Here is a 27,704-nt window from a genome sequence, read left to right as displayed (position 1 = left end):
CCATGCCATGCCCCCGCCAAGCCCCCTCCACGGTCCAGCCATGCCCCCTCTGCTGTTCCACCCAGGGCGTTGCACCCCACCCAGCCCCATTGGTGCTACCCCTTCAAAACAATTCCTGGTTGCCATTTTCTGGTCATTCTGTGTTTTTCCCCCCACAGATCCGCAAATCTGATAATGCAAAGCTTTAAGGCCTCATGCTGCAATTCTTCAGGGGTCATGTCTTCAAAGCTACAGAGACACAACCCCACAAAATTAAAAGAAACTGACAAAAATACAGTGTGTGCTTAGAAAATGGCACCGGTGAGAAAGCATAGGAAATCACTTAAAGACCTATGCCATTTAACACTAAAGGAGCAGTACCTGTCAAAGCGAGCTTTCTGCCCTTTATCTATGGACAGCTGTGCACCCAAAGTCATGCATCTGGGAGTTTGTGGGCCCCTTGGAACAGCACAAGGGGGTAGTCTGATGAGAGAGAGGGGAAATCAGCCGAAATTAGCTGATTGGAGAAAACTGAAGGTTAGTAGAAAACTTAGGCCCTTTCCTCTCAAACCTTTTCAAACGTTTTGAGGCGGGAAATAAAACCTGGCTGGTAGTGCACCTGGGGAAAGGATTTGGGATATCTAGTGGACCATAAGCTTAATATGAGCCAGAAGTGTGGGGCAGTGGTAAAAAAGGCGAATGCAATTTCAGGCCGCATTCACAGAAGTCTGGAATCCATGCCCTATGAAGAGAGACTTAAGGAGCTGCGTATGTTTAGCCTGGAGAAGAGAAGGTTAAGAGGTGACATGATAGCCATGTTTAGATATTTGAAGGGATGTCATGTCGAAGAAGGAACAAGCTTGTTTTTGGCTGCTCCAGAGACTAGGACCAGGAATAATGGATTCAAGATGCAGGAAAAGAGATTCCACCTAAACTTCAGGAAGAACTTTCTGACCATTAGGGCTGTCTGACAGTGGAATTCACTGCCTGGGAGAGTGGTGGAGTCTCCTTCTTTGGAGGTTTTTAAAGAGAGGCTGGATGGCCATCTGTCAGGAGTGCTTTGATTATGTGTTCCTTCATGGCAGGGTTGGATTTGATGGTCCTTGGGGTCTCTGCTATGATTCTATGATAGTGTCAAGGCCATATGAAGTACTGCTGCTGCTATGTGCTGCTTTGGTTAGACTTCACCTGGAGTATTGTGCTCAGTTTTGGGGCACAATTCAGAAGTTAGAAAAGAGGTGGTCAGGGAAGCTGGAAGGGAGTCCAGGAGCAGGGTGCAAACGAAGCTGAGTAGCGAGGGGGAGCTCGGAAGGAGAACATTTCACATGAAGAGAGGTTGAAGGAGCTGAGCATGTCTACATTGGAGAAGAGATGTTTGCAAGGAGAGATGATCGCCATCTTCTGATACCTATAGGGATGCCCTCCAGAGGATACGTTTTCAGTTGTGTTGGGTGACAGGATGAATGGATACGAACTACAGGAAAGGAGGTTTCATCTAAATTTGAGGAAGAACTTCCAGACAGTGAGGTGTGTTCAACACTGGGACAGGATTCCTCATGAGGCGGCAGAGTCTTTATCACCGGAGGTTTTTAAGGTTCAGTTGGATCCCTACTTGTCAGGGACTTTATAGTTGGAGTCCCTGCACTGGCAGGGGGTTGGACTAGATGATCATTGGTGGGTCCCTCCAATTCCAATATCACAATAAAGTCAGGGCTTACCTATATCACAGTGATCGCCCGTATATCCAGGTGGGCACAAGCAAGTGATGCGGCTGTCTTGCTCTTGGCAGGTTCCAACCCCGCACAGCTTTTCTTCACACGTCTTGGGAGAACCTGCAGCCATGAAAGGCAGGCAGGTTACCAAACCAAAAAGACACCACAATCAGTTCGCAACAATAACTGTCTGATTTCAATAAAGTTTTAACGCCATCTCCAGATGAATTCTCTGGTGTTATTTTGACGGCTCAACAAAACAGAAGGATAGTGAGTTCAAATACAATCACTAGCATTTACGCTCTATCTACAAAAACATTTTTGAAAAGACGATACATAAATCAATATGTGCCCACTGAGCTAACTGAAACCCAGATATAAATTGGTCTTGTTTTTTACTTCACCTGGCTAGTGAAGTATGTCCACACTTCCAAAAGCTTTACAGTTCAATCAATATCCTCCAGCTTCGTGAGCGAACTGCAATCCCAGCCTGCAATTACTTATCTTATTAAAATATCTTACCGTATATACTCGTGCATAAGTTGACCCGCATATAAGTCGAGGCACCTAATTTTACTACAAAAAACTGGGAAAACTTATTGACTGGCGTATAAGTTGAGGGTGGGAAATACAGCAGCTACTGGTAAATGTCAAAGATAAACATAGATACCAATAAAATTACATTAATTGAGGCATCAGGAGGTTAAATGTTTTTGAATATTTATTTAAAAGAAAAACAATAAACTAGCTCTGTAAGTGGAAAAGAGGGTCAACAAAAACAATATGGTCTCAACAATAAGTTTAAAAATACAAAAACCTTAGCTCAACCAGCAACCAAGCTAAAACTATACAGGAGTTAAATTCGCTTCAAAACTGGATTTTTTTTGGTCAGGGAGGAAATGTTTATGTTAGCAATACCAACATTTCAGAGTATCTTTAGGGAGACTCCTTCCCACTGATGATACCAGCCAGGTTTGGTGAAGTTTGGTTCAGGGGGTCCAAAGTTATGGACCCTCAAAAGGGTAGCCCCATCTACTATTAGCTTCCATTGGAAACATTGGGGATGGGAGCACCCACTTTGGGGATCCATAACTTTGGACCCCCTTAACCAAACATCACCAAACCTGGCTGGTATCAGCAAGAGATAATCAAAATGTAGCCCCATCTACTATTAGCTCCCATTGGAAACAATGGGGGATGGGGGCACCCCCTTTGGGGGTCCATAACTTTGGACTCCCTGATCCGAACTTTACCAAACTTGGGTGGTATCATCAGGAGAGTCTCTTGAAAAATCCCTGAAATTTTGGTGTCACTATCCTAAAAACTGCGTCCCCTGGCAGCCGACAAAGTAAAAACCCTAAAATATTTATGCGAGTATATAGGGTATTTAAATATCCTATCTTATTTATTACTTTGAGTTGTTGCTGTCATATGTGTTCTATGTAATGTCTTTTCAAAAATGTTTTTGTGCACAGTGCTTGAATTCTAGCAATTGTATTTGTATCACTATTCTTCTGTTTTGCTGAGACATAAAAATAACACCAGAGAATCCATCAGGAGATCGTTGCAAAACTTTGCTGAAATTAGACAGCTGTTGCTGCAATCTCATCAGAGTGTATATTTTGTTGTAGTTTGTATTTGTATTATTTTGTAGTATTCTTATAATATTTTGTTGTGTTATTGTATTATTGCACTGAACTCCATATAACCAATATGATGAAAGGAAGGCCGACAAAAATTTAATAATCCTGACAAACTGCATAGTTCATAAACTCACCAATACTTAACGGTAATTAAATACATTTTCTGATAATTCTGCCACCCTCCATCGGGACTGGTTTTGGGGTTTTGTGATGCTGAAACACGTGATTTATTTAGGGTACTGTCACTAAGTGACATTTCTCTCTCTTTCTGCCACAGATCCCCTCAAGTATACGTGGGAGGTACGAATACAGTGTGTCAACCAGAGTTTTTTTGGGGGGGAAATAGGAAAAAGGGGTCAATACTCATAAGGTTGTACCGATTGCCACTTCTTCTTCCCTCAGGACTTGGGAGAACCCCCAAAAGCTGTCAGCTGGTGAATGCCAATACACAGACATACAAAAGAGTCAACTAGTGTAAATGGGTACTGTGGGGGCTGATTCAAGAAGTGGGTTTATGAAGATTTAAATAAGAACAAATTTCCATATCCCCATCCCTATCCCCATCCCTCGTAAAAAGGATAATTGAAGAATATGTGGTTGTGTTTAATTTGGGTTTCTGCAGGTCCAGTGGGAAGATCTACAGTTACTCCTGAGTTCTCCCATGTAGATAAATGGATCTGATAATTTAGGCTGTCTTCCCTTTGTCAGAATCCTTGATGCCTTGGAGCAGATAGGGAGAGATTTAATATAGCCTCAGGGATATTCCACAAGTATGTGCTGAAATTAATTGTAATTATTGTAATTAATTATGCCTAAAATACATTTTCTTACTGCGTGGACAATTCATCCCATTTTCTTTGCAAAGTCTATTGACTATTGGGCCAAAAAGAGCAAACTGGACACATTTTTCTTTATACTAATCAATGCAAATTTTAAAAATTTTATATGTCTCAAGATTGGCTAAGAGACGGTCACTGTGGTGCTTGGTGCCTTTAGAATATTGGATTAGGGTCTCAGACCCAGATTCGAATTCCCACTTGTGCTATGGAAGCTCACTGGGTAACCTTGGGCCAATCATACATTCTCAGCTAGAGTTGTGTACAATTTTCTATCAGCATTTTTGGGTTTGGGGTTTTATACACTTGAAAATTTTAAAAAACTGAAAAAAATTGAATCCCCATGCAGGCTTTTTTGAGTTTTTGAAATTTTTTGGGTTATTAGAAGAAGAGTAGTAGTAGTAGTAGTAGTAGTTTGGATTTATACTCCTCTTAAGGAGTCTCAAAGGGGCTTACAATCTCCTTTCCCTCCCCCCCCCCCACGACAAACACCCTGTGAGGTGGGTGGGGCTGGGAGAGCTCCGAAAAGCTGTGACTACCCCAAGATTACCCAGCTGGCATGTGTTGGAGTGCACAGGCTAATCTAGTTCCCCAGATAAGCCTCCACAGCTCAAGTGGCAGAGCAGGGAATCAAACCCAGTTCTCCAGATTAGAGTGCACCTGCTCTTAACCATTACGCCACTGCTCCTCCTATTAAATCTGAATTTGAAATATTCCACCTGTCTCTGAACTCGACATGGGTCTTGGAGGCAGCAGGCAGCGCAGAGCTGAATGTGCGCCATCTACTGCCTCTAAGACCCTGTCAAGTTTAAAGATGGCGGCACAGACCTGAATGCTGGACCCGGCCAAGTTGATCCCAGCACTCAACTTGGTGCGCTGCCTCCAAACTCCACATGGAGCTTAGAGGTTGTGTGAGGATTTGAACAATGGACCTGGCCAGCTATGAAGTAAGTGCTGCTCATTGGGGACAGTTTGGTGGCAGTGTGGGTTACCTCCTTTTCATTTTTGGTCTGACTTGGTACAGTTGGAGAAGAGAAGCGGGTGGGCAGGTCTAGCAAGTTTTTGTGGGAACTCTTATTTTATTATTTCCTATTTATTTATATATTTGTTTGAGTAAATTTATCCACTGTCGAAGACTGACTAGAAAATGGAAAGGTGCTTTAGTTTGAATATTTTGTAATGTTACCTATTTACTGTTCTGATTTAAATTACTTACATTGCTTATTGTACTATTTATGGATTGTATTATTTATATAATGTATTGATTATTGTATTATGTATTGATTGTATGTGTTATATGTTGACTAAGTGTAAGCCTCCCTGAGCCCGGCCTTTGGCTGGGGTACAGCAGAATATTAATGCATTTTTATGTATTATTTTAGGCTTAATGCCACTGTAAACCTCCCCGAGTCCTTTGGGGGCAGGGTGGACTATGAATGAATGAATGAATGAATGAATGAATGAATGAATAAGTGAGGGGTAGAGAGGTTACCTTTTAAAAAATGGGGGTAGGGCCAAAACAGCTTGAAAGATGCTGAAAAAAATTAGCATCTTTCACAATCCACTTTTTTGCCTTCCTTGTATTACTGCCATTTGGGGGCGGGGAGAGAAAAAACCTATATAGCATGTAGTAAGTCTAGTATGCAAGTGAAAGCATAAATTCCAACTGAATTTTGCTAGATTATTGAAGAAGTAATTTCTGGAAAAGCATGTTCAGTGAACAAGGATGGATTTGGGAGAATCAGGCTTTGCTCTGATGAGTACGCATAAAAACCAAACCGTATGTATCAGTTTGGTTCCCCACCCTGAGACATGGACAATAAATACCCCAAACATTTCCTTCTCTCTGGACACAGTGTGTAACAGACTTCCCTCTGTGATACACCTTTGAAGATGCCAGCCACAGATGCAGGCGAAACGTTAGGAACAAGATCCACCAGACCACGGCCACTCAGCCTGGAAAACCCACCAGAACCAGTTGAATCCGGCCGTGAAAGCCTTTGACAATACATTGGACATCTAAAAGTTTCTCTGCCATGGAGGTGAACAAGGGTGTTACCTGTTGTGCTAACAAAGGTAGCAGCATTCCATAGCTGAAGAAAGGGCAGGAACTTCATGATGGTGAATGTTCAGGAGTTTCAGATGATTAGAAGTTTGTCTAGTCTACTTAAGACAGAGCTGTTTCACCAGGTGTACAGTTGAGACAGCTATGGTTTCATCTTGGTCCTCCCATTCCAACCAGTCTACCTCTTCCCACAGTGAGGAATATTTTTATCGACACCTATATTAAGTTTTAAGTGCAATTTTAAATTATATTTAACTTATTGTATTTGATAAATTTTAGGAAAATGGTTATTCGATAGAGTTATTGTGTCAAAATGTTGAGCGCTGGAACACCGGGAGCTGACCTGAGCCTATGACAGGAAGGACGGAATAGTAGTTGAATAAATAATAATAATAATAAATATCTATTTTTAACTGTACCTTCTGCTATAGGCTCTATCACCTCTGGTGGCACTTCAGGTAGGACATCTGTAGTAGAAGGAGGAGTGAGCAGAACATCCGGAAATGCTCCCATTTCAGACAGTATATGTGTATAAGCCTCGGTTTCAACTTGGGTCTCTTTTGGATCTTTGGCATGTTCAGTTAGTTCAGAATCTGGGTCATTGGTGCTAGGCAGCATGTCTGGTAAAAAGGTCTCCTCTGGACCATCCGAGGCAGGCTGAGAAGGTGGCCCTGAACTATCCCCATGAATCTGGCTTTGTTCTTCATATTGTTCAGAGGGCAAGCCATGGATAAAAGGTACCCCAGAAGTTTCTGGATGGCTTCCAGGTAATGCAGATGTTTCACTACCTGTTTCAAAAAAGGTGGACGTTTCTGGGTGTCTTTCGGATGATGCTTCTCCACTAATTTCATGGATAGTAGAAGTTTCTACACTACCTTCATGGATGGTAGCTGTTTCGTCAGTAAGATCATGATATTCAGGGGTTTTAATGGTACTTTCGGGATATGCAGAAGTCTCTCCACTAGATGTGAAGGCTTCCCCACTTGGTTCAGAAAAATGGGGAGGCATTGATTCTGTTCCACCAGCAAGTTCCTGTGAAACTGTTGGGTCTGTCACAGCTTCTACTAAATCAGAATGTACTAAAGTGACTTCTGGAATTCCAGAAACGTCACCACTAGTCCCAGATACAGCTGAGGGCTCTCCACTTAGGTCAGTGACACTAGCAATTTCTCCACTAAAATATGGAATGCCTGATGATGTCCCGCTGATGTCTACTGCCCCTGATGACAGCCCACTAACAGTGGTCACATCATATGGTTCACCAGACGTTTCCCCAGAAGGAAACCCACTAAATTCAAATATTCCAGATGTCCCTTCTCCGGCTTCCTGTGCCACAGATGGCTGTGTTGCAACTTCCACCAAAGTTGTATCCACAAGAGAAATGGTAGGAAACCCAGACGGGAGCCCACTATAATCAAAAATTCCAGATGGCGAGCCACTGGTGAGACCAGCACCAGAACTTTCTCCACTGATATCTGTTAGTCCACTTGGAAGTCCACTGACTTCATGAGTTTCTACAGTCCATCCACTGAAGTCTATTTGGCCAGAAGTCTGACCACTTAGGTCCACATTTCCAGACAGGGTTCCAGATTCCCCATCACCTGAAAACAAGCCACTTAATTCTACAGTCCCTTTCCCTTCTTCTTTCTTAGTGGAAGGGGTTGTCACTTCAAACAAATTGGCACCGATGAAGGTAACCCCAGAAGGTTCACCACTTCCATCGACACCTGAACCCAGTCCACTGAAGTCCACAGAACCAATTATATCAGGTATCCCAAATGGTGCTCCACTGAGGTCAATTCCCGAGGATAGTCCACTGATATCTGGTAAACCAGACAGTTGCCCATCAGCATCAAGTCCCGACGGTAATCCACTTATATCAGGTATCCCAGACAGTTCTCCAGTGATATCAAGTCCCGAGGAAAACCCACTGATACCAGATATTCCACTAATGTCCTCTCCTGACGGTAACCCACTGGTTATCCCATCAATGTGCCACTCACTGGAGGGCAAACCTGATAAGTCTCCATCTCTGCCGAGCAGAATTGTTCCCTTTCCTTCCACTTCCTTTTCTGTCTCTGTGGTTACAACTTCCACCAACGTGGCATTCACAAGAGACACAGTTGGAAATCCAGATGCAAGTCCACTGTAATCAAACTCTCCAGATGGCAAGCCACTGAGAAGGTCCACACCAGAACCCTCTCCACTAAACCCAGAAGGCAGCCCACTAATTTCTGGAATTCCTTTGCCTTCTTGAAGTCCAGGGATTATTTCCCTATGGTCCAGGATTCCAGAACCAATTCCTGACAATTCTTCATCTCCAGAAGGTAAAATGCTGACTTCAATAATGCCCGAAGGCAGGCCGCTTATGTCTCCTGATGGCAGCCCGCTTTCTCCAGAAGGGAGCCCGCTGAAATCTGGGGCTCCAGAAGGAAATCCACTTTCTATAAAACTAGAGGGTTCCCCACTGGGTTCAAACTTTCCACTGATATCTGGTGCTCCTGATGTCCACCCAGACGCAGATGTCTCTGTGATGGGAACTTCATCCACGTCAATAGGAGAAACAGCTGATGGACTCACTAAAGGAAAAAAAAGCAAGAGAGCAGAGAAAGAGAAAGAGGTTAAACAAATCCTAGCAAGGCCCCTTTGTGACTTTTTCCTGTGTAATATATGGAGAAACAGATATACTCAAACCATTGGTCTACCTAGTTCAGTATCACCCACTCTTGACTGACAGTGGTTCTCCAAGGCCTCCTCCATGATTTAAAAGCATTTTGATGATTTTCAAAGCAGTGAGTTTGGGCTGTTAATCACAATTTCAAAAATGTTTGTCCTGGCCCTAAAAGTCAAGTGCTGGGTCTGTTTCAGTAATGACCTGAGCTGGAGATAACAGTATGTGTATCAAAATCATGCCCGCTAGCACCACCCGGTTTTATGTGTTTGCTGGACATGCATAAATTAGATGCCACAGCGGGATGGATCCAAAACCTGCAAGATTTATCAAAAACTGGGGTAATTACTGTGGGAAATGGCCTATGCATGATGATCCCCATACTTGCTTATCCCCCTGGTGCAATGGACATAAGCCATACATGGTTTGTAAACCAATAGAGCCAGATAGAGGGACTGTGGAATTAAATCCCAACTCACCATAGATCAAGGATATGTTTGTTGGAAATACCTCCGTTCCCCACTCGGTCTGATTTTCAGAATCAGTGGCAAACTCCGTTTCCACAGTCGTCTCTTCTCCAGAAGGAACCTCCTCAACTCCTGGGACCACTTGGGCTGCAATTAGATCCTCCTCGATTTCCTCGTACAGAGATGGTAGAGCTGAAAGACAGTTCGTTGCTGTGAATATTCTTTTCACCTCCAATCATCATGTTCATCCCAGAGGGGCTTTTTTGTATAAAGGTGTCACATGGGGACTCGCCAGATGTTCCCATCCAGCTGTATGTAAGAGTTTGGCTGTTAGCAACTAAAGTAGGTTCTCAGAATTGTACTCCTTTTATTTGGGAGGAGGGGGGGGAATCTTCGAAGCAGTGAGTGTATGAGCAGTATAGAATAAAGCACGAGGCTTTGAAGCGCTGAAGCATCCATTCAACACAAAACTAAAAAAAGCGGGAAATCACAAAATGGCGGCCAGGAATCTTTTCAAGAGGGTGAGAGTGAACAAAAAGCATGGTGTGTGTGTGTGTGTGTGTGTGTGTGTGTGTGTGTGTGTGTGTGTGAAAATGTTTTACAAATGTTTTAGGATATTTGTGAGGGAAGGAAGAAGAAGAGGAAGCGGAGTAGGAGTAGGAGTTTAGATTTATACCTCACCTTTCTCTCCTGTAAGGAGACTCAAGGTGGTTTACAAGTTCCTTTCCCTTCCTCTCCCCACAACAGACCCCTTGTGAGGTGGGTAGAGCTGAGAGCAGAAGAACTGTGACTAGCCCACGGCCACCCAGCAGAAATGTAGGAAAGCAGAAACACATCTGGTTCACCAGATAAGCCTCTGCCACTCAGATGGAAAAGTGGGGAATCAAACCCAGTTCTCCAGATTAGAATCCACCTGCTCTTAACCGCTACACCACTACACTACCATTGTCTGTCCTGTCTAGCAGTGCCAGGATCTCAAGTTCAGGCCTTTCATATCACCTACTGGCCAAACTTTTTAGTTTTTAGAGCTGAACCTGGGACTTTCTGTAGATGCACTACCACTAAACTGTAGCATATCCCCCCAAATTTGCAGGAGGAATAGTAAGGTGAGCTTTTATTTTGATCACAATGTATGATTTAATGAGCCAGTTTCTTAGGATGGAAGCTTGCAAAGGGGAAGCCGGATTTGTCTGTTGTAGCAAACAAAACAGAAGTGCAGACGCGTTTAAAAGGTTGTTTCTGTATGAGCTGTCACGACTCACAGCTTCCTGATATCTGTAATCCTTGATCTGTTTGCTCATCAGATGCCTTATTTTATTGACTGCACGGACTTAGATGGTGTAATTCAGCTTGAGTCTCAATGAAAAAATGCAGTCTATAAATAAGGCAAATAAAATAATGATGTGAAGAATACACTAAGAACAGGAAGTAAAGTTGTACAAGGAGAAAAATCTATAAAACTGTAAGTAAGGATGAAATGCTGAGCTATTGCTATTTCACTCAACTTTGCCTTCTCCCAATAGCCATTCACATTTCATAGGAGGGTTAAGTGGTAAGGCAGAATGATTGACTTTAGCCCTGGCTTGTATCTTACAAACAGGCCAATGGAACAATCTGGCATTACTCCCTGCTTGTAGTCCCCATAAAGACACTGATTGTTGTGAAAAAGAACTGAAAAAGGGCTGAAAAAGAACAACTGGACCAATAACCATTTGAAGAAGAAGAGTTTAGATTTATACTCCACCTTTCTCTCCTCTAAGGAGACTCAAGGTGGCTTACAAGTTCCTTTCCCTTCCTCTCCCCACAAAAGACACATAGGGGCTTTCCCCACTGACAGAGTTGAACTGGTTTCTACCTAGGTTCGCCTCAGTGAATCCCCACTGCCACCAAGCTCAACATTGTTTTGTCTCAGCCCCCCCCTCAGAACTGTGACATCCTTGTCACAGTTATGAACTACACTTTTCTGCCGGAACAAGGTCGATACCGCTTCGAAGCTTCGGAGGAAGCATTGAAACATCTGTTCAACCAATCATGAGCCGCTTTTGTGGCATGCGCAGAACGGGAGAGTCATGGCGGGCAGAAAGCGCATGTAACTGTAAACTGTAAAAACTGTAAAAAAAAAAAGACCGCTCCCGTTTCCCGCCGTAACACAAGCTCCAACCACGATCAAGGAGCGAAACAGATTATCCCGCCCACTTAGCTCGGTTCCAGGGGGCCAACTCAGTTGCTGTGGGGACAGCCTGGAATTGCCCACCACTGAAGGGAACCGAGTCAACCTTAGCTCCCTTCTGTAGTGGGGAAAGCCCCTTTGTGAGGCAGGTGGGGCTGAGAGAGTTCTGAAGAACTGTGACTAGCCCAAGGTCACCCGGCAGGAATGTAGGAGTGTGGAAACAAATCTGGTTCATCAGAAAAGCCTCTGCCACTCAGGTGGAGGAGTGGGGAATCAAACCTGGTTCCCCAGTTTAGAGAACTAAAGGGCTGAGACGGGATATCAATTGAATTTTCCCAGTTCTATTCTCCTGTTTTAGTTTACACACCTCACTGACTTTCTGCTATCATTCTGGCCCTGTAATGTGTCAAAACCCTGACCTGGATAGCCCCAGGATAGCCTGATCTTATCAGATCTCAGAAGCTAAGCAGGATCAGTCCTGGGAAGTATTTGGGTGGGAGACTTTCAAGGAATACCAGGGTCATGATGTGAAGGCAGGCAGTGACAAACCATCTCCCAACATCACTTACCTTGAAAACCTTTCAGGGTAAACCTAAGTTAGTTGTGACTTGATGACCATAAAAAGTGTCAAAAACAAGACAAGGAATAGGATATTACCTTTGAAGCAAAAGGCATGGTGCCTTGATTGCGGATCTGGGAATCCGGTCTGATTTGGGTGCAGATAGGTGGTTCTCACACCAGGTTTGTCTCCCCCACAAGCATGACGTGGGTGCCGGATAGGATATCGGAGACTGCCGTCAGCCAGCCAGCCAGCACGGCAGTTGTCTAGACCCAGTTTCCAGGCAGCATAGAGTTGTCCAGTGGAAGCCAGAGTAGCATTCTGGCTTTCACAGTATTCTTTAGCTTCTAGGAAGGTGAATTGTTCTGGTTGGGTTGCAAAAAAGACCTCACCTAAAGATTTAAAATTAAAACAGAAACAAAATGAAGATTGGTTTCTTGACTCAGATGATCGATCGATCAATCAATCAATCAATCAATCAATCAATCAATCAATCAATCAATCAATCAATCAATCAATGTTTATTATAATCATAGACCAACATAGACCAACATAAGGTAGATAAGACAAGGATAAAATATATTAAAACTATAAATATCTGAAAGAATCTACTGGCAGAAGAAAATTGGGAACACAAAAAGGTATGGGAACATATCGGGCAGTGACAGTCAACCTTTAGGGTGGCATGCCAAAAATTCGGCAAATGCCGAACTGGACTCTTCTGGTATATCACCCCTCTCCCCTTCCCCAAAAGAGAGATACAATTATTCACATATTAATTTATTGTTTAAGAAAATACAGTCCAATCATGTGTGGTGCTATGTATTATATAAAGAAATTTCAAATAATTACAAAAATGACTCAAAGGCCCCTTCCGCACATGCAGAGTAATGCACTTTCAATCCGCTTTCAAAGCACTTTGCAGCTGGATTTTACTGTGCGGAATAGCAAAATCCACTTTCAAACAATTGTGAAAGGGGATTGAAGGTGCATTATTCTGCATGTGCGGGAGGGGCCAAACTCAGACAGGGAGAATAGTTGTTGCTGTGTGTTGGTGAACACTGGTGTGTTACCCAAAATGTTGGGGCATGTCACCTTTGACATGCGAGTCATAGGTTCTCCGTCCTTAATATAGTGTAAATATTATATAGTGTAAATAAAATGTAAACAGTGTAAATATTAAAAGGAAACAAGGCATAAGGGCACAATGAAGTTGGCAGATAAAAAACTAGAACTATTGGTTACAGTACATTTTAGTAAAACAACCTTAGTATTCATTGAGCCTGTTTTACAGCACCACCCTGTGATGTATTTTAAGTGCTGTTGCATAAAACCTGTCCACACTGTATGACTCAAACACTGTCAAGACACAGTGTGTAACAGACTTCTCTCTGTGATACACCTCTGAAGATGCCAGCCACAGATGCAGGTGAAATGCTAGGAACAAGATCCACCAGACCACGGCCACACAGCCCGGAAAACCCACAACAACCAGTTGAATCCGGCCGTGAAAGCCTTCATCAATACATCAGACACTGTTTGTTCGCCAGGGATAGATTGGACCTGTAATCATTAATATACAGAGTTTCTCACCGGGGCCATAGAAAAACTTACCATTTAGTTTCTCAACATAGCAGTATACGTCGTACATCTCTGATGCTGGGCGCATACCATAAGTCCGCACCCCTGGGATGTCATCCTTATCTCCTTCACATTTGCTCCGTGGAAAGACAATGGGGTATCTGCCAGAAATGAAACCAAAATTCAGCCTTTGCATTCCAGTGTGATGTGCTGCAACCGCTACAATTTCTCGTTCCCTGTACTGTTGAGTTGCTTCCAACTTGAGGTGGCCCTGAGGATCAATATCCTCCAAAACGTCCTCTCTTTAATAATCTTTCTGCATAATGATTAAAAGTTAAACAAGTGCATTCTACTTTGTGTCTGGTCTCTATTTTTCCCCTAAAAAAAGAAAGAAACCCTAAACAACAAGATAATGGTGGTGTATCTACCAGTGTGTCTACCTTAGGTCATGATGCAACTCACTTGTGGGTCCCAATCTACCAGCCCAAAGACCAGTGGTGGTGGTGGAAAGAGCTGTCCAGCCATAGTCAACTTACGGTGACCCCCTTGGGTTTTCAAGGCAATAGATGAACAGAGGTGTTTGTCATTGCCTTGCCTCATGACCCTGAACTTCCTTAGTTGTCTTCCAGCCAAGTACTAACAAGGACCAACCCTATTTAGTACCAAGAACTGACAACATTGGGCTTGTATGGGCCATGCAGATTAGTGTTGACGACTAGTCAGGCATATAAATTTTGTTTAAACTTCTACATAGGACATCTTCAGAAGTAACCTTTTTATTTCTTCAAATCTTTCTTTAAAATACTTCCCCTAGCATTTCTGGAATGCCACCTCTTTTACCCCAAGGCCTTCAATTTAAATCTAGGGAGAACCAGTGTGGTGTAGTGGTTAGATCCACTTTCAAATTCCCACTCTGTCATCTCACGAAGTTGTTTGTGGAAATTCAGTGAAGGATAGGAGAACAACATAAGCCACTTTGGGACTCCACTGGGAAGAAAGCAGGGGAATAAATAAAGTACATAACAGCCAGATGAATGGGGATGTACAAATATGCCATTTTTTGTTTCTCTTTATACATATTTGTTGTGAATGTTCTGTCCCTCCTGTTTCCTTTGCCAGTTTCCCCATTTTCTTCATTGATTTGATGCAGTTTAAATGGAAAAACAGATGCCAATTTTAATACCAGTTTTGACAATCAAATTTTGCAACTGTGATCAGGAGAAAGCTTCTCACAATTGTGACTTGAGTGCCAAGAAACTGTGGCCTGCTGAATGAAGATCCTGGCACACCCGCCGAAGAGCGCTCTGTTCGGCAAAGGCCAACTCGCTGGTGATCCCCGGCCCTAAAGCAGCCTGCCTCAACTAGGCTGGGGCTTTTTCAAACCTGGCTCCAGCCTGGTGGAACGCTCTGTCCAAAGCAACCAGGGCCCTGCATCTGTTGTGGAGAGGGGAAGGGAAGGGGATTACAAGCTATTTTGAGGCTCCTTAAGGTAAAGTGGGGTATAAAATCTACTCTTCTATGCCAGGGGTCTGCAACCTGCGGCTCTCTAGATGGCCATGCTGGCAGGGGCTGATGGGAATTGTAGTCCATGAAAATCTGGAGAGCCGCAGGTTGCAGGGCCCTGTTCTATGCAGAACATCCATATGTCTGGGGTGTTGCTGTGATCCCCTTCTCCCCACAGGCATAAGCACGACAAGCTTACAATGTCAGACAAAGGTCTTCTGTGGTGTGTATTGAGACAGCCAGATTGGCATAGTTGAAATGCATTCTTTTAGATGCTGCCACCCCCCCGCCCCACTCTCGGTAGGGGCCGCCCTCTCCCAAACAACTTTTTTTGCACCAGGTCTTGAAGTCAGTGTATGGACCTGGGGGAAAGGAGGAGGGGTGTGAGGGGCGCGTGACTAAATGGTCGCAACCCAGGGACATTTGACCCCAAATGTCCCCCAGGGTGGTATGCCCCTGGCCACCCCAACTGAGCCACTGAATGCATACCTGACTGTCTGGTCCCTCAGCCAGCCGGCATCACATTGGTCGTAACCATCTTCGTAGGCAGCCTGCAGTTGTTCGGGAGTGGCAATAACAGCATTATTATCCAGGCAAGCTTGTTGGGCTTTGACAAATGTTAGGGAATATCTATCAGTGGATGGTCGGTAATGAAAGACAGTGCCTGTCAAATGAAGAATCGGAAGGGCATTTGAGCACGAGTTCCTCGAAATTTGGAGTGAGTTTTCACGAGTGCTGCGCCAAATACTCTCTAATTTCAAGCATTTTTGACACCACCAAACAAATCCCACCCCCAAACTGCTCATCTTGATGAATATTGGTGGATTTGTGCTCAAGCTTCCTTCCAATTCTTCATTTGACAGATAATGAAAGACAGGACCACACAAATGAAGGACCGGGAGAACATTTATGAACAAATCCACCAATAGTTCAAATTAGTTGTTGCTAGCACTGTGCCGAATGCTAAAAGCCAATTTCTTAAGAACTTTTATGATGCCAAACATAAATTCCAATCTAGGCAAACCGGGCTTCATTTTGTTTCATGGTCACGTCTTCACAATACACATGTGGCTGTCAACAAAATAGTGTGATCGTACTTCGGCAAGAAAGGACTGAGGGGCTGGGTGAGCAAATGAAGTTGAGGGTTGTGACAATTAAGCAAGCAAAGGGGAAAACGCAGTTGGCACGAATGACACCCTGAAATAACCCTGGACAAGATCTATTCATAACCAGTGCTGAAAAGCACAGCAGGGGGATTGTTGACTCTCTCCAGTAAATACAAAAGCGAGGGGCACAATGAGGTACACAGGTGCATTGTCTGAGTATCCATAGACCACTTTTATCACGAGCAACCGTGCGAGCAATTGGTCATCAATTGTTAACAAGCAAATGTTATCTGCATAGGAAATGTGGTTATCACAGGAAATTGTTATCATGTGTTTGTTTGGAAATTTATGCATATAAGTTATCATAGGAAATTTGCAGCTGTGCTCCAGTTACCTGTGGGCGGATGGATTAATGGATGTGGATGGGTATGTGTCCAATCCCAGGAGCTGCTGTCCCTGCAAAAATTTGGATCCTCTACCTATGTAAATGGAGAGGCCGACTTCGAGGATTCACCTGAGTGGTGTGGCCGTAGAAATTCAAAGTCTCTCTTCCACTGAGCTCACCTCTGGCATGTATCCAGTTGTGAGAAAATTAGTGTCCAGGATTGAGGTCGGTAGCATTTTCTAAAGAACTCTCCCAAATCCCTCTATCTCAGTCTTGTTCTCTGCCCAAATCGTCGTAGTGTCCAGGTTTACCCAGCAGATGTCTGGGGGTCGCTCATGAAACTAGCCTTCTTGCCTGGCTCTGGAAGCCGTGGCTGTAAAGTCCTATTGGTTCCAAAGGTGTAGCGATGCTGCCCCCGGGCTTCTTCTTCTGTGACATTAAGCGGGAAGCTAGAGCTCCCACATCTTTCCTGGTGACTGTCTGGATGTGGTAGCCACTGCCCACTACTCCGGGAGTAGTCTCACCGGTGATGTTCTCAATGGATCCATCCCACTGCAAATCATCACCTGGGGGGGACCAAGGAGAAGCGCTACCTAAATGCTATCAGAAGGAGAACTTAGAGGGAAACAAGGCAGCAGCCAACCTCTGTCATGCTCCTTGACCTAGGTTTCGGCGCAGAGACCCTTCTCCTTCCTAGCTACTCATCACGATGAGTCAGCATGAACAGGCCAAGGAGTGGGAGGACAGTAGCATCAGCTGTGGAACATCCCCCCATCATGGGCAGTAATGACAATGCCTGACTTACATTGCACTGGCACTGAGGAGCTTCTGCTCATGCAAGGTTGGGATCTTTTAAAGAAGATCCAAAAGCACCCAACATCCGATAAAGTGCTATGTAGAAGAAGAAAGAGGAGAGTCGGATTTATACCCTTTCTTTTCTCTATGACAATGAATCCTCAGGACCCACTGCCCTTCCCATCCCTCACACAACAGGCACCTTGTGAGGTAGGTGGAAATTTCTGAAATGAGAGTTCAGAGAAAACTGGGACTAACTCAAGGTCACCCAGCTACTTGACCGCAGACTTTTACACACAATAATAATACTCCAAAGAAGAGATTGAGAGGGAAGGAAGTATGCTATAGTTCGATCTCATCAGATCCTGCCCTCCCCATGGAAGGCTCAGGAGTGATGAACAGCAACCACATAAACAACAAGACATCAATAATCATAATATCAAATCAACAAAACATTAATAAAGCATACTTACACGTAATAGCAAAAAAGACATCAATAAGCATAACTTATGACAAATATAATGATATAACATCATAAAACATCAAAAAAATCAATAATCATAACATCATAAAATAAGGCAACATGGGTAAACTTACAGATGGCAACTTTTCCCTTCTGTAGCCAAAACTACAAAACATAATCTATATATATAAAGCTAAAATGCGTCTGTTGTCAGGAGTCGCGGCTCTAACTCCAAAACCACTGGACGGATTGCTTTCAACTTTTTTTTCACTCAATGCGCCTTTCCGGTCACAGAGCAGTTTGAGCTGATATTCACATTGTTGAAATTCAATACCTGAGCTAGGTAAAATGTCTTTTCCTGGTGCACCAGGCCATGGAAGTTGGTTGTGTTTAACTGTCACCCCTTAGAGATATGTCTGTGCAGCATGTCTGTCTGTGGCCTGAGGGAGTTGGTATTGTCCCACTTACAATGTTCGTGCAGATGGCCAGAGATTAGCAGTGAAAACAGTAAACAGGTAATACTGGTAGATAATCACGAGTGAAAGTGAAACACATACCACATCTCTTGCTGGCGAGACGCCAGGTGGGGTTCCCCTCACAGACAGGTAACTTCTTTGGCACTCTCTGTGCTCCCTCACCCACTGCTACCACACACACAATACACATATTCTCATCCACATCCAGCTCATCATCACACACCTCACTCTGCCCTCTCCTCACATCCAACCACCCACTTCTACCCACTTCCTACCTTCCATATTCTCACACAGCCCCCTTTAACCAAAGCTTGAAGCTGGAGCTTGCCTTGGCTCTCTAAGAAAACCGTGGGGTGGGGGGTGTGAACCAACACTACTGGCTCTGCTTCTTTTTTGCATGTGGACCTTTACTGACCCAGGAGCTCAGGCTCGTGACCTGAACGTCTCACTCCTCACTCCTGCCTCCTGCTGCCTGATCTGGGACAGCCTCTCCTTGCCCCAGTTCTGCCTTCCCTCAAGCCAGGGACTGTGCGTGGCCAACCAGCCTCATGGACAGCGGGATTTGCATTCTGGGACAGTTTCCCCATTGTGGAATGGAGAGGTTACCTTATACTAAAAAACAAGACTTACCACCATATAACAATGTGGAATTGAAAAAGGGAAAGAGGGGATTCCATTTGACCACCCCAAAAGGCTACACTGCATGGATCATTGGACCTTGCATGGACATCTGTGTGGGTTGGGTGGACTGTGATGAGGAAGGACAAAGTGATGCCACAGCAACGCATGGCCGGGCCCCTCATTGACCTAACTAAGACCAACCCATCTAAACAATTCCACAGCAGTGTCAGTATAGTAAAATTAAGCCCAGTGACTAACCTAAAACAACAAATCACTATACTGACAGACCTAACCCCATAATCCAGCTACTTACCTAACACTTATCTACAAAATTACAAGCAATATATAACAAACTCTAATACCTAAAAAAAACTAGACATCATAACAGGAGGGGAATTCAATTACAACCAAACTAACCAATCTAGCACTAACCTGCCATTTATATAATGGCAAACTCCAGTAGGGTTTTCAAGGCGTATGAGATGAACAGAGGGTGGCTCGCCACTGCCTTCCTGTGCATAGCAACCCCCCCTATATTCTTGGTGGTCTCCCATTCAAAGTATTCCCAAACCAGGGTCGATCCTGCTTAGCTTCTAGACTGACAACAAAGCAGGCTAGCCCCACTAGCCATCCAGATCAAGGCAACCTCTGTGACAGCCGTGATCAAAAAAATAATTGGAATTCGGGTTCCCAGGAAAGGAGGTTATCCTGATATCGTGAGCTGCCCAAAATATATGCACCTGGAATTGATGCCCTTTCAATGAACTCACCCAGTGTAGCAGATGGCATCATAATGACGGAATGGGGGTGAGGATATCCTGTCTGGTTATCGTGAGAGGTACACTGGTCCCATTCTACTGCAGGTTGCCTCCACATTTGGGATCGCGGCTTTGGAACAAGTACCCGAACACCGCGGTCTGCCAAGCCAGTTGAAGCTAGCACTGCAGACGCCCATGCCATCTTTCCAGCCAGGTGGAGTTCGTCGCTACGTTGCCAAGTCAAGCGAAGATTTGAAAGGGAGCATTTCTCGGCAGCTTCTGGGAAGGTGAACTCCTCGGGGAGGTGGCATGAGAAAGACTTTTCCTGCAGTCATAGGTGATGCTGGGATGCATTTGGATGTAAAGCTGTTTCCCCTTTGGTATCAGCTTTTCCCTTCCAATCTCTTTCCAACCTCTTTGTAGGGCCAAACTGCAGTGAAATGGAGTTCTAGATTGGCAATTGAAGAGTCTCAATTTCCAGATGGGGATCTTGTGGACCCCCCTGGGATTTTCAGCTCATCTCCAGGATACACAAGATCAATTCCCTGAGAAGAACTGGACAGTTTGGAAGGTGGACTCTATGGTATTGGTGCTCTACTGGCGCCCCCCTGTTCTCCCTAGACCTCCATTGCCGAATCTTTAGGGACTTTTCCAACCTAGATCTGGAGACCCTCCTCCTCCCATTTTACTGTAAGCCGCGGGCCAGCGGGAACCTAACAGAAGCCTAGGCAAGTGGCACTCCCAGAAATCCTATTCAGAAAGGGTTTACAAACCTTATATCTAAGTAATTTTTTCCAGAATATTTTAATCTTATTTCACAGTGTCAAAATAAACCCGTTCTGGCTACACAGTTAATTCCATAAGAGAAGAAAGAGAGGATGAATATAGCAAGCAAGAGAAGAGAAAAAAGAAAGTTGAAAGGGGAAAAGTAATTGAGGGTAGAGCTAATACACCCACCCTTTGAGTAATTACTCAATTATAGTTATATACATTATAAGTTATCTATATATATAAAATCTATCAGTCGTTTTTTTCTGCTGATTAGGTAATCTCCCAAACTACTGGACCGATTTGTTTTGAAATTTTTTTTCACTCAACGCCGTGATTCGCATGCGACCAGGTTTCTGTGCTAATTGTTTCCACACCTCCTGTTGTGTACATGTCACAACTGTGCCAGTTATTGTATACATGCTACACCGGTATTGACAGTCAGAACCACAGTTCTTGTTCCTGTAATAGTGCCATCTGCTGGCCCCGTCACACAAAGCAACACCCTCTGATACAAGGGAATAACCATGCCTTCCTTTGAAAACCACGCCACCTGGAGTGAAAGATGGGGCCCCACCATCTGATATGGAAACTCACTCACCCATGGCGGAGGAAGAGGGGAAGGTGAGGAGGAGGGTCCGAGGTTTGCTGGACCAAAGCGCTCTGGAAATTTGGAAACACAAGCGTAGCTCCATGTCTCCCGAGTGTGTTTTAAAGCTAGATGAATCTGCCTGTAAGGGAAAGGGAGGAAAGAGACAGGGTCCACTACCCGGGATGGCTCCACCCACCCTAGCAGAGGAAGGGGAACGTTAAAGAGGGATGGGGCGGGGTGCCATGCATGGGAATGGGAGAGAGGGAGTGAGGGGCCCCTTGCCCTCCACCTCCCTTGCAAGCATTGTGCAATGACACATGTTTGAACCATTCGCTTCCTTTTCTCTTCTTTTCCACTTCAATTGCGACTGAGTCACAGCAATGTGTGGTTGGGCCCGCTAGTCTATATATATAAAATCAGTATGCGTTTTCTGCTGACAGGTGAATTCTCCCAAACTACTGACCGACAGCTTTGAAATTTTCACTGGCAACGCCGTGATTACGCTGCGGCGGCCAGGTTTCCATACTGTTTCCACACCTCCTGTTGTGTGTACATGTCAAGCCAACTGTGTCAGTTATTGTGTACATGCCACACCTGCAGACAGTTGGATCCCACAGCTCCTGTTCCACAACAAGCGCCATCTGGTTACTGTCCAGAACAACACCCTCTGATACAAAGGGGAAACAACTATGCAGCTTCCTTTGAAACCGCCACTGCCATCTGGAGTGCTGAAAAGATTGGGGCCCGGCCATCCTGACATGGCCCACCCACCCTAGCAGAGGAAGGGGAAGGTGAGGGAGGGTCCAGGGGTTTGTTGGACCAAAGCGGCTCACAGAAATTTGAACCCACCAAAGCGTAACTCCTACATGCCTCCTAGCTGTGGTTTTAAGCTAGGTAAATTCGGGCCTCTGTAGTGGGAGTAAAGGAAGGGACAGGGTCCGCTTTAACTGGACATGGCTCCACCCACCCTAGTAGAGGAAGGGGAACGTTAGGGAGGGGATCGGCAGGATTGCCATGCGTAAGGGGAATGGGAGAGAGGGAGGGAGTAGAGAGGGGCCCCTGACCACCTCCACCTGCAAGCATTGTGCAATGACTTACATGTTCAACCCGTTCGCTTCCCCTTTTCATTCTTTCCACTTCACCACAGACTGAGCTACAGCAACAAGTGGTCAAAAGGGCCCGCCAGTACATTATGCGGTATATATATATATTAGCTTCCACTACAGTCGTAATCCTTCTAAATCTAAAAGTTCTTACTCAAGGTAACGCATTATATCGCTATCCTGATAATAAATTCAGTTTCTTTTTTCTGAGTCAGGCTTTTGATTTATAGGGAGTTATTTCCAACATAGGGAGTTAACTTTCAGATTGAGAGACCTTGCCCTGATTACCAACAAAGATGGGGGTTTGTTGAAGCCAAATTGCATGTCTGGCATTTCCAGTCCCCAAACTCCTGGGTGTCATGGGAAGAATGGCTCACTTCGATCATGGTTTAGTGTTGCCTCAGAATTGAAATGTTAAGAGGCTGGACATTAATCAGTACTGGAAAATAAGGAGTAAGAGAAAGGGAAGAAGAAGAAGAAGAAGAAGAAGAAGAAGAAGAAGAAGAAGAAGAAGAAGAAGAAGAAGAAGAAGAAGAAGAAGAAGAAGAGCTGGAATTTATATCCTTTCTCTCCTGTGGTGGAGACTCAAAGGGGCTTACAATCTCCTTTGCCTTTCCCCCCCCCACAAAAAAAACACCTGTGTAGAGTAGGGTGGGCTGCAGAGAGCTCTGAGAAGCTGTGACTAGGCTCCAAGGTCACCCAGCTGGCATATAGTGTTGGAGTGCACAGGGTTAATCTGACTTCCCTAGATAGAAGCCTCCCACAGCTCTGTGGGCGGCCAGAGCTGGGAATCAAACCCACAAGTCCCTCCAGATTAGAATGCTACCTGCTCTTGAAACCCACTGCACACCACTGCTGCTGTGAGATCCAACTCCGATGCCAAACTCTCAGTGGGATCCTCCGAAGCTTGTGAGTTCCACCTTCTTTGGAATGTGGGAGGTAGTGAAGAAGAAGATGAGTGATGATGAAGAAGAAAGAAGATGATGGGGATGATTTTGGATTTATAATTCTACTCTTTCTCTCCTGTCAGGAGTCTCAAAGGGGCTTGATAAACTCCCTTCCCTTTCCCATTGCAGACACCTTGTGAAGGTGAGGCTGAGAGAGTTCTGAGCAACCTGTGACTAGCCCAGGTCACCCAGCAGGCTTCATGGAGGAGAGGGAGAATCAGAACCCAGTTATCCACATTAGAGTCCACTGCTCTTAACCACAACAGCATCTGTGACTTTCCCTCTACATCTTCCATTTCCCTCTGCATAGCAATATACATCAGACGTACTCCTCATCTGCTCTCATCGGACTCCATCGTCCTCACACCAGGGAATTCATCACTTGTCTCCTCGTAACAACACTTCTAAAGGGGATGGAGTGCATTGGATTACCTGAGGAGTCCAAAGGCAGTAAAAGGTTCTGCATCCAAGAAAAAAACCATGTTAGCGCTGGAAGTAATAATTTTTTTCTCTAGGTGCGGTTCTAAGATGCAAGATGCATGTTCAACAAGACAGGAACCCATGGAAGTGTTGTGAAGCAATGAGTCCCTCCAAGTTTTTTGCAGCCCGTTGGAACTTCAAAAATGCTGCTTAGAACTGGAAGTCTCTTCTGTACATGCGGGACAAAGGCACTTTCAATCTACTTTCACTGAATTGATTGCAAGTGGATTCTTTGCTTCCTTCTGCACAGTAAAATCCAGCTGCAGCAAGTACTGGAAAGTGGATTGAAAGTGTACATTCTCTGCGTAATGTGCTAGGAAGGTACCTGAGTCACCTGGGCACTCCCTGTGGTGGGCAGACCCTTATCTGCTATCAAATGTGGAGCTACGTGGACTGCACCCTGCAGGGAATGTTGAAACTGGAACTGAAGGACTCTTTGTGATGTCTCTTAAACTCAGCCTTCAGAGGGGGGGACTTGATAAAGTATAAGAGAAATGAAGGGAGTCAAGGCATTGGACTTCCTTTCTCCTATTGTTCTGACTATGTCCTTCTGATGTAATAGACTGATACTCCTTGTGGGAAACATCCTTTTTATTTCTTCTCTTACACCTCCCACTGACTTACGTAAACACACTTTTCCACCTTTTGTAGTAATCGTGGAGGGCAGGGATGCAGGAGTCCAATATTTCCCTCCACTCCGCCCCCCCCCCCTTCTGCACAGGTGGCAAGAATAATGCACTTTCAATTTTCTTTTGTGCAGTTGGATTTGATTGTGCAGAATAAAGCAAAACCCCACTTGCAAACAGTTGTGAAAAGTGGATTGAAAGTGCATTATTCTGCATGTGCTTGGACAGAGGGTCTTACACCAGTTTAGCAACCAAGGTTTACTCTATCACATATCTAGAAACAGAGTTCCTACAATAAAATGTAGAATTTTGAATAGACAAAAGGAGGAGTTATTCACAGACAGAATTGAGATGCGCTTGCTGCACAAAGCATGCAAAAGCCCATGCACTTTGCTAAATTTCCCAGATCTAGGAATAGTTCTTGAGGGACTAAGATTCCTTGAATTCCAACATGACGAAGGATTTGGACTGACAGCTCCATATGTACATGTTGGAATTTGGAGTAGCTGGCCATTACAGGAACTCTGTCACCTGAATATTTAGTCCCACCTCCAGGGCAAATAGCTTGGCTCTTATTAACAGGTTTTGCACATTCTTGAAAATGGCACAGGGAAAGGATTAAGCTTCCTCAACCCTTGCCAGAGTCCTGGTGTATATTGTCGGAGACTCCCTCAATGGAAATAACAGAGACCGTAGGGAAAGTCCAAAAGCAGTTTATTCCAGGTGATCACGAAGAGTAACAATGTAAAGCCAGGATCTGAGCTAGAGAGCTATATATCCTTTAATCCCCCCCAGTTTCTCGCCCCCACACCAAATGTCGTCCACTACAGGACTTTCTACTGCTAGGAAGCTACAAAAGAACCTTGGAACCTTTCACACCTCTTTGAAGAGATGGGCTGGCGCCAGGAGGATTACTAGGAAAGGAAGAGGGGAACAGGAAAACAATTGCAAATCACACAGAGCAAGACATCAAGATACTGACAGGCATGTTCCTGACATATATCAAGGGCCAGCAGAGGGAACCTAGGGAAAATGGAGCCCTGTGCAAAATCTGAGTTTTTCCTCCTCCCTCCCCTCCCCACCCACGGGCAGCTGGAACCCACCCTCAGACAGCATCACTTTCAATAATGTTTAAGCTTGAAATTGTTCAGATTCTCCTTTTAAATCACAACGCTTGAAGGTAGAATCTAGGGGTCCCTAAAGTTAAGCACAACATTGATGAAAGTGATGTTGTTTTTGGGAGGTGGATTATCCCCACCCTATGAAATCAGCATCGTTTTCAATGTTTAGGCATCCGTGGACCTCAGATTCTCCCTTTGAAATCCATGCCAAAGGAGGTGGAATTAAAAAGGAGAATCTTGGGAAATTTGGGGGTGCTGTAAAGGAATTCAACGGTGTTGATGAGCCGGTCAGCCGCCTGGCCTTGGACTACATCTCCACAGGCCCGAGGCGAGATGGAAGCCAGCTCCCAAGGAGAGACCTTATCTCATGCTAGGGAGATGAGACCTCCGCTCCCATGGGAACTGGGAGGAGGGATGGGATGGACAGAGTTATAACCTGTGTTTCTGGGCGGGAGATCTTATTCCTGCCACCTCGCGGTAAGTGCGAGCTTTCTCACGATGTCTCGAATAAACGGCCCTTTTTACACCCAAAAGCCTTTTATTTCTGGGGCTTCTAAGCGGAATTCACCTTACATTGTGGCAGGAATCCATCGTTCATCCTATCTCTCCTAGTGCAGTGGACCTCTGGTGCTCCTCGGGCATGAGAGGTTGGAATATTCCTGTGGATAGTTCGGGTAGCCCTCGCAAAGAGGCCTCCGAAGCTCTCCCTCCTCTGGATTTGGACGAACCGGCTGAGAACGAGGTCTCTGGTGATTCTCTTTCCCCGCCCTCGTGATCAGCACGAAGTCTTTCCCTTACTACCCGCTGGAACCAGGGGACGTAGAAGACGCACCATGGGGGGACTTACATGAGTGCGCTTGGGGCGCCTGGGTTCTATGGATCAGCGAAATAGCGCTTCTGTGGATCGGGTATCTACCCACTGTGATGGGATTACAAACCCCAGATGCAACCTGTCAATGAGGAGACGGGCCTGACCACCTTTCATCGCGTAAACGTTCCAGGAGTCCATCAACGCGATTCCTGGACTCAGATTTTGAGTGATGTTCCCAAAGATCCACCGCGGTAGCATAGCACTGGGGCTCCGTCCAAGACCACCCGGTGACACACTGGGACTATACCATAGGATTGGGAGGGGTATCCGTATCGCCTCCTCGACATCGACCCCTGGATCCTTCGGGCCAACGGGTTGCACCTGAGATGCCCCCCGATGGAGCCACCGGGTGGGCAATTAATGCCCGCGTCCAGATGAAGAGGAGTCCGGAGAAAAGCCTGCACTCCCAGCTCGATTCGTTGTTCCCTCTCCCATCAAAAGAGAGCTGGGATGAGGAAGTGGGCCGACTCGGGCGAGATGCCCAAGAAGCGTAAATTGGAACCGCCAAGTAGCTATGGGAAGAGAATCAGGAAACAGCTGCAGCAAGAGTGTGAAAACCTGCAAAGGGCAGACTGGAACAGCAAGCGCAAAGAAGTCCAACTTCCAATTGACCGTGCCAAAGATGCGCCATACAACGGCAATATCGCGCAGAATCTATCAGTCCATGATAAAGTCCTGGAACACTCCAAACTGAACTTATACAGCGTCAACGCCGAAGTCGCTTCAGGCCTTCGCATGCGTACACAAAGTGAAATTACTGCAGCTGTTCCAACGGAGACCCGAACTGGCTAAATTGGAACGCAGAGAAAGCAGCTTTGCATGCAGCACGTCAGGATGCATTGACTGCTTAAGGAGAGAGAGAGCTGGCTGGCCTTGGAGAGGGAACTGAAGACGCAGCAGACCAGGGACAACCCAAGTTGGGAGTCTACGCTGCCACTGGTACAGCCGGCGCCAGAGGGGCTTAATGACGCTGGGTCCCAGCCACCTTCCAAGGACCGCTCCCCACCTGAACGCCAGCAGCACCGGGCGTTGATACCTCCACCGCATTACGCCCCCCCGCGCTAAACCGGCTGCCCTAACCTGCTCAACCGCGCCTGCCGCCTAAGGGAGGTCCGGGAGAGGGGATACTACGAAGACCTCCAATACCTGCCCGTTTTGACATGGGACCGCTTCCAAACTTCCCTACTTCATCTTTAGCACAGCTCGACAGTCTACATGGAGGGACTGTTATGGCCCGTTTTATACCGGGTCTGGCTAGCGTAAAAAAATACGGGACATCCGGCTCAGTCCTGGATTAGGGCATGGCAGCCGACATGGTTTGTGACTCTTTGAACCTGCAGATGAAGATACTCGCATCGCGGTGCCCGCATTCCTCCAAGCCTTTAAGAGGCTACGGGCTTCCAAGA

The 27,704-nt window shown here is 45.3% G+C and overlaps 1 protein-coding gene across 1 annotated transcript in view; it reads right to left on the bottom strand.

Annotated features, from left to right (window-relative positions):
• ACAN (aggrecan) overlaps window positions 1–27,704 on the bottom strand; it is a 90,730-nt gene that overhangs the window by 18,776 nt on the left and 44,250 nt on the right. Inside the window, exons 5-9 of the mRNA XM_048482176.1 lie at window positions 13,717–13,844; window positions 12,201–12,494; window positions 9,386–9,565; window positions 6,655–8,814; window positions 1,698–1,811 (exon numbers count right to left, since the gene is read on the bottom strand). Of these exons, the coding sequence (XP_048338133.1) occupies window positions 1,698–1,811; window positions 6,655–8,814; window positions 9,386–9,565; window positions 12,201–12,494; window positions 13,717–13,844 (2,876 nt within the window). The remainder of the gene's footprint in view (window positions 1–1,697; window positions 1,812–6,654; window positions 8,815–9,385; window positions 9,566–12,200; window positions 12,495–13,716; window positions 13,845–27,704) is intronic.

This window comes from Sphaerodactylus townsendi, linkage group LG17 (assembly GCF_021028975.2).
Source record: "Sphaerodactylus townsendi isolate TG3544 linkage group LG17, MPM_Stown_v2.3, whole genome shotgun sequence".
In the NCBI taxonomy this organism is placed as follows: domain Eukaryota; kingdom Metazoa; phylum Chordata; class Lepidosauria; order Squamata; family Sphaerodactylidae; genus Sphaerodactylus; species Sphaerodactylus townsendi.
The sequence above is the reverse complement of the archived record's forward strand: the minus strand, read 5'-3'. Positions and strand labels throughout refer to the sequence as shown.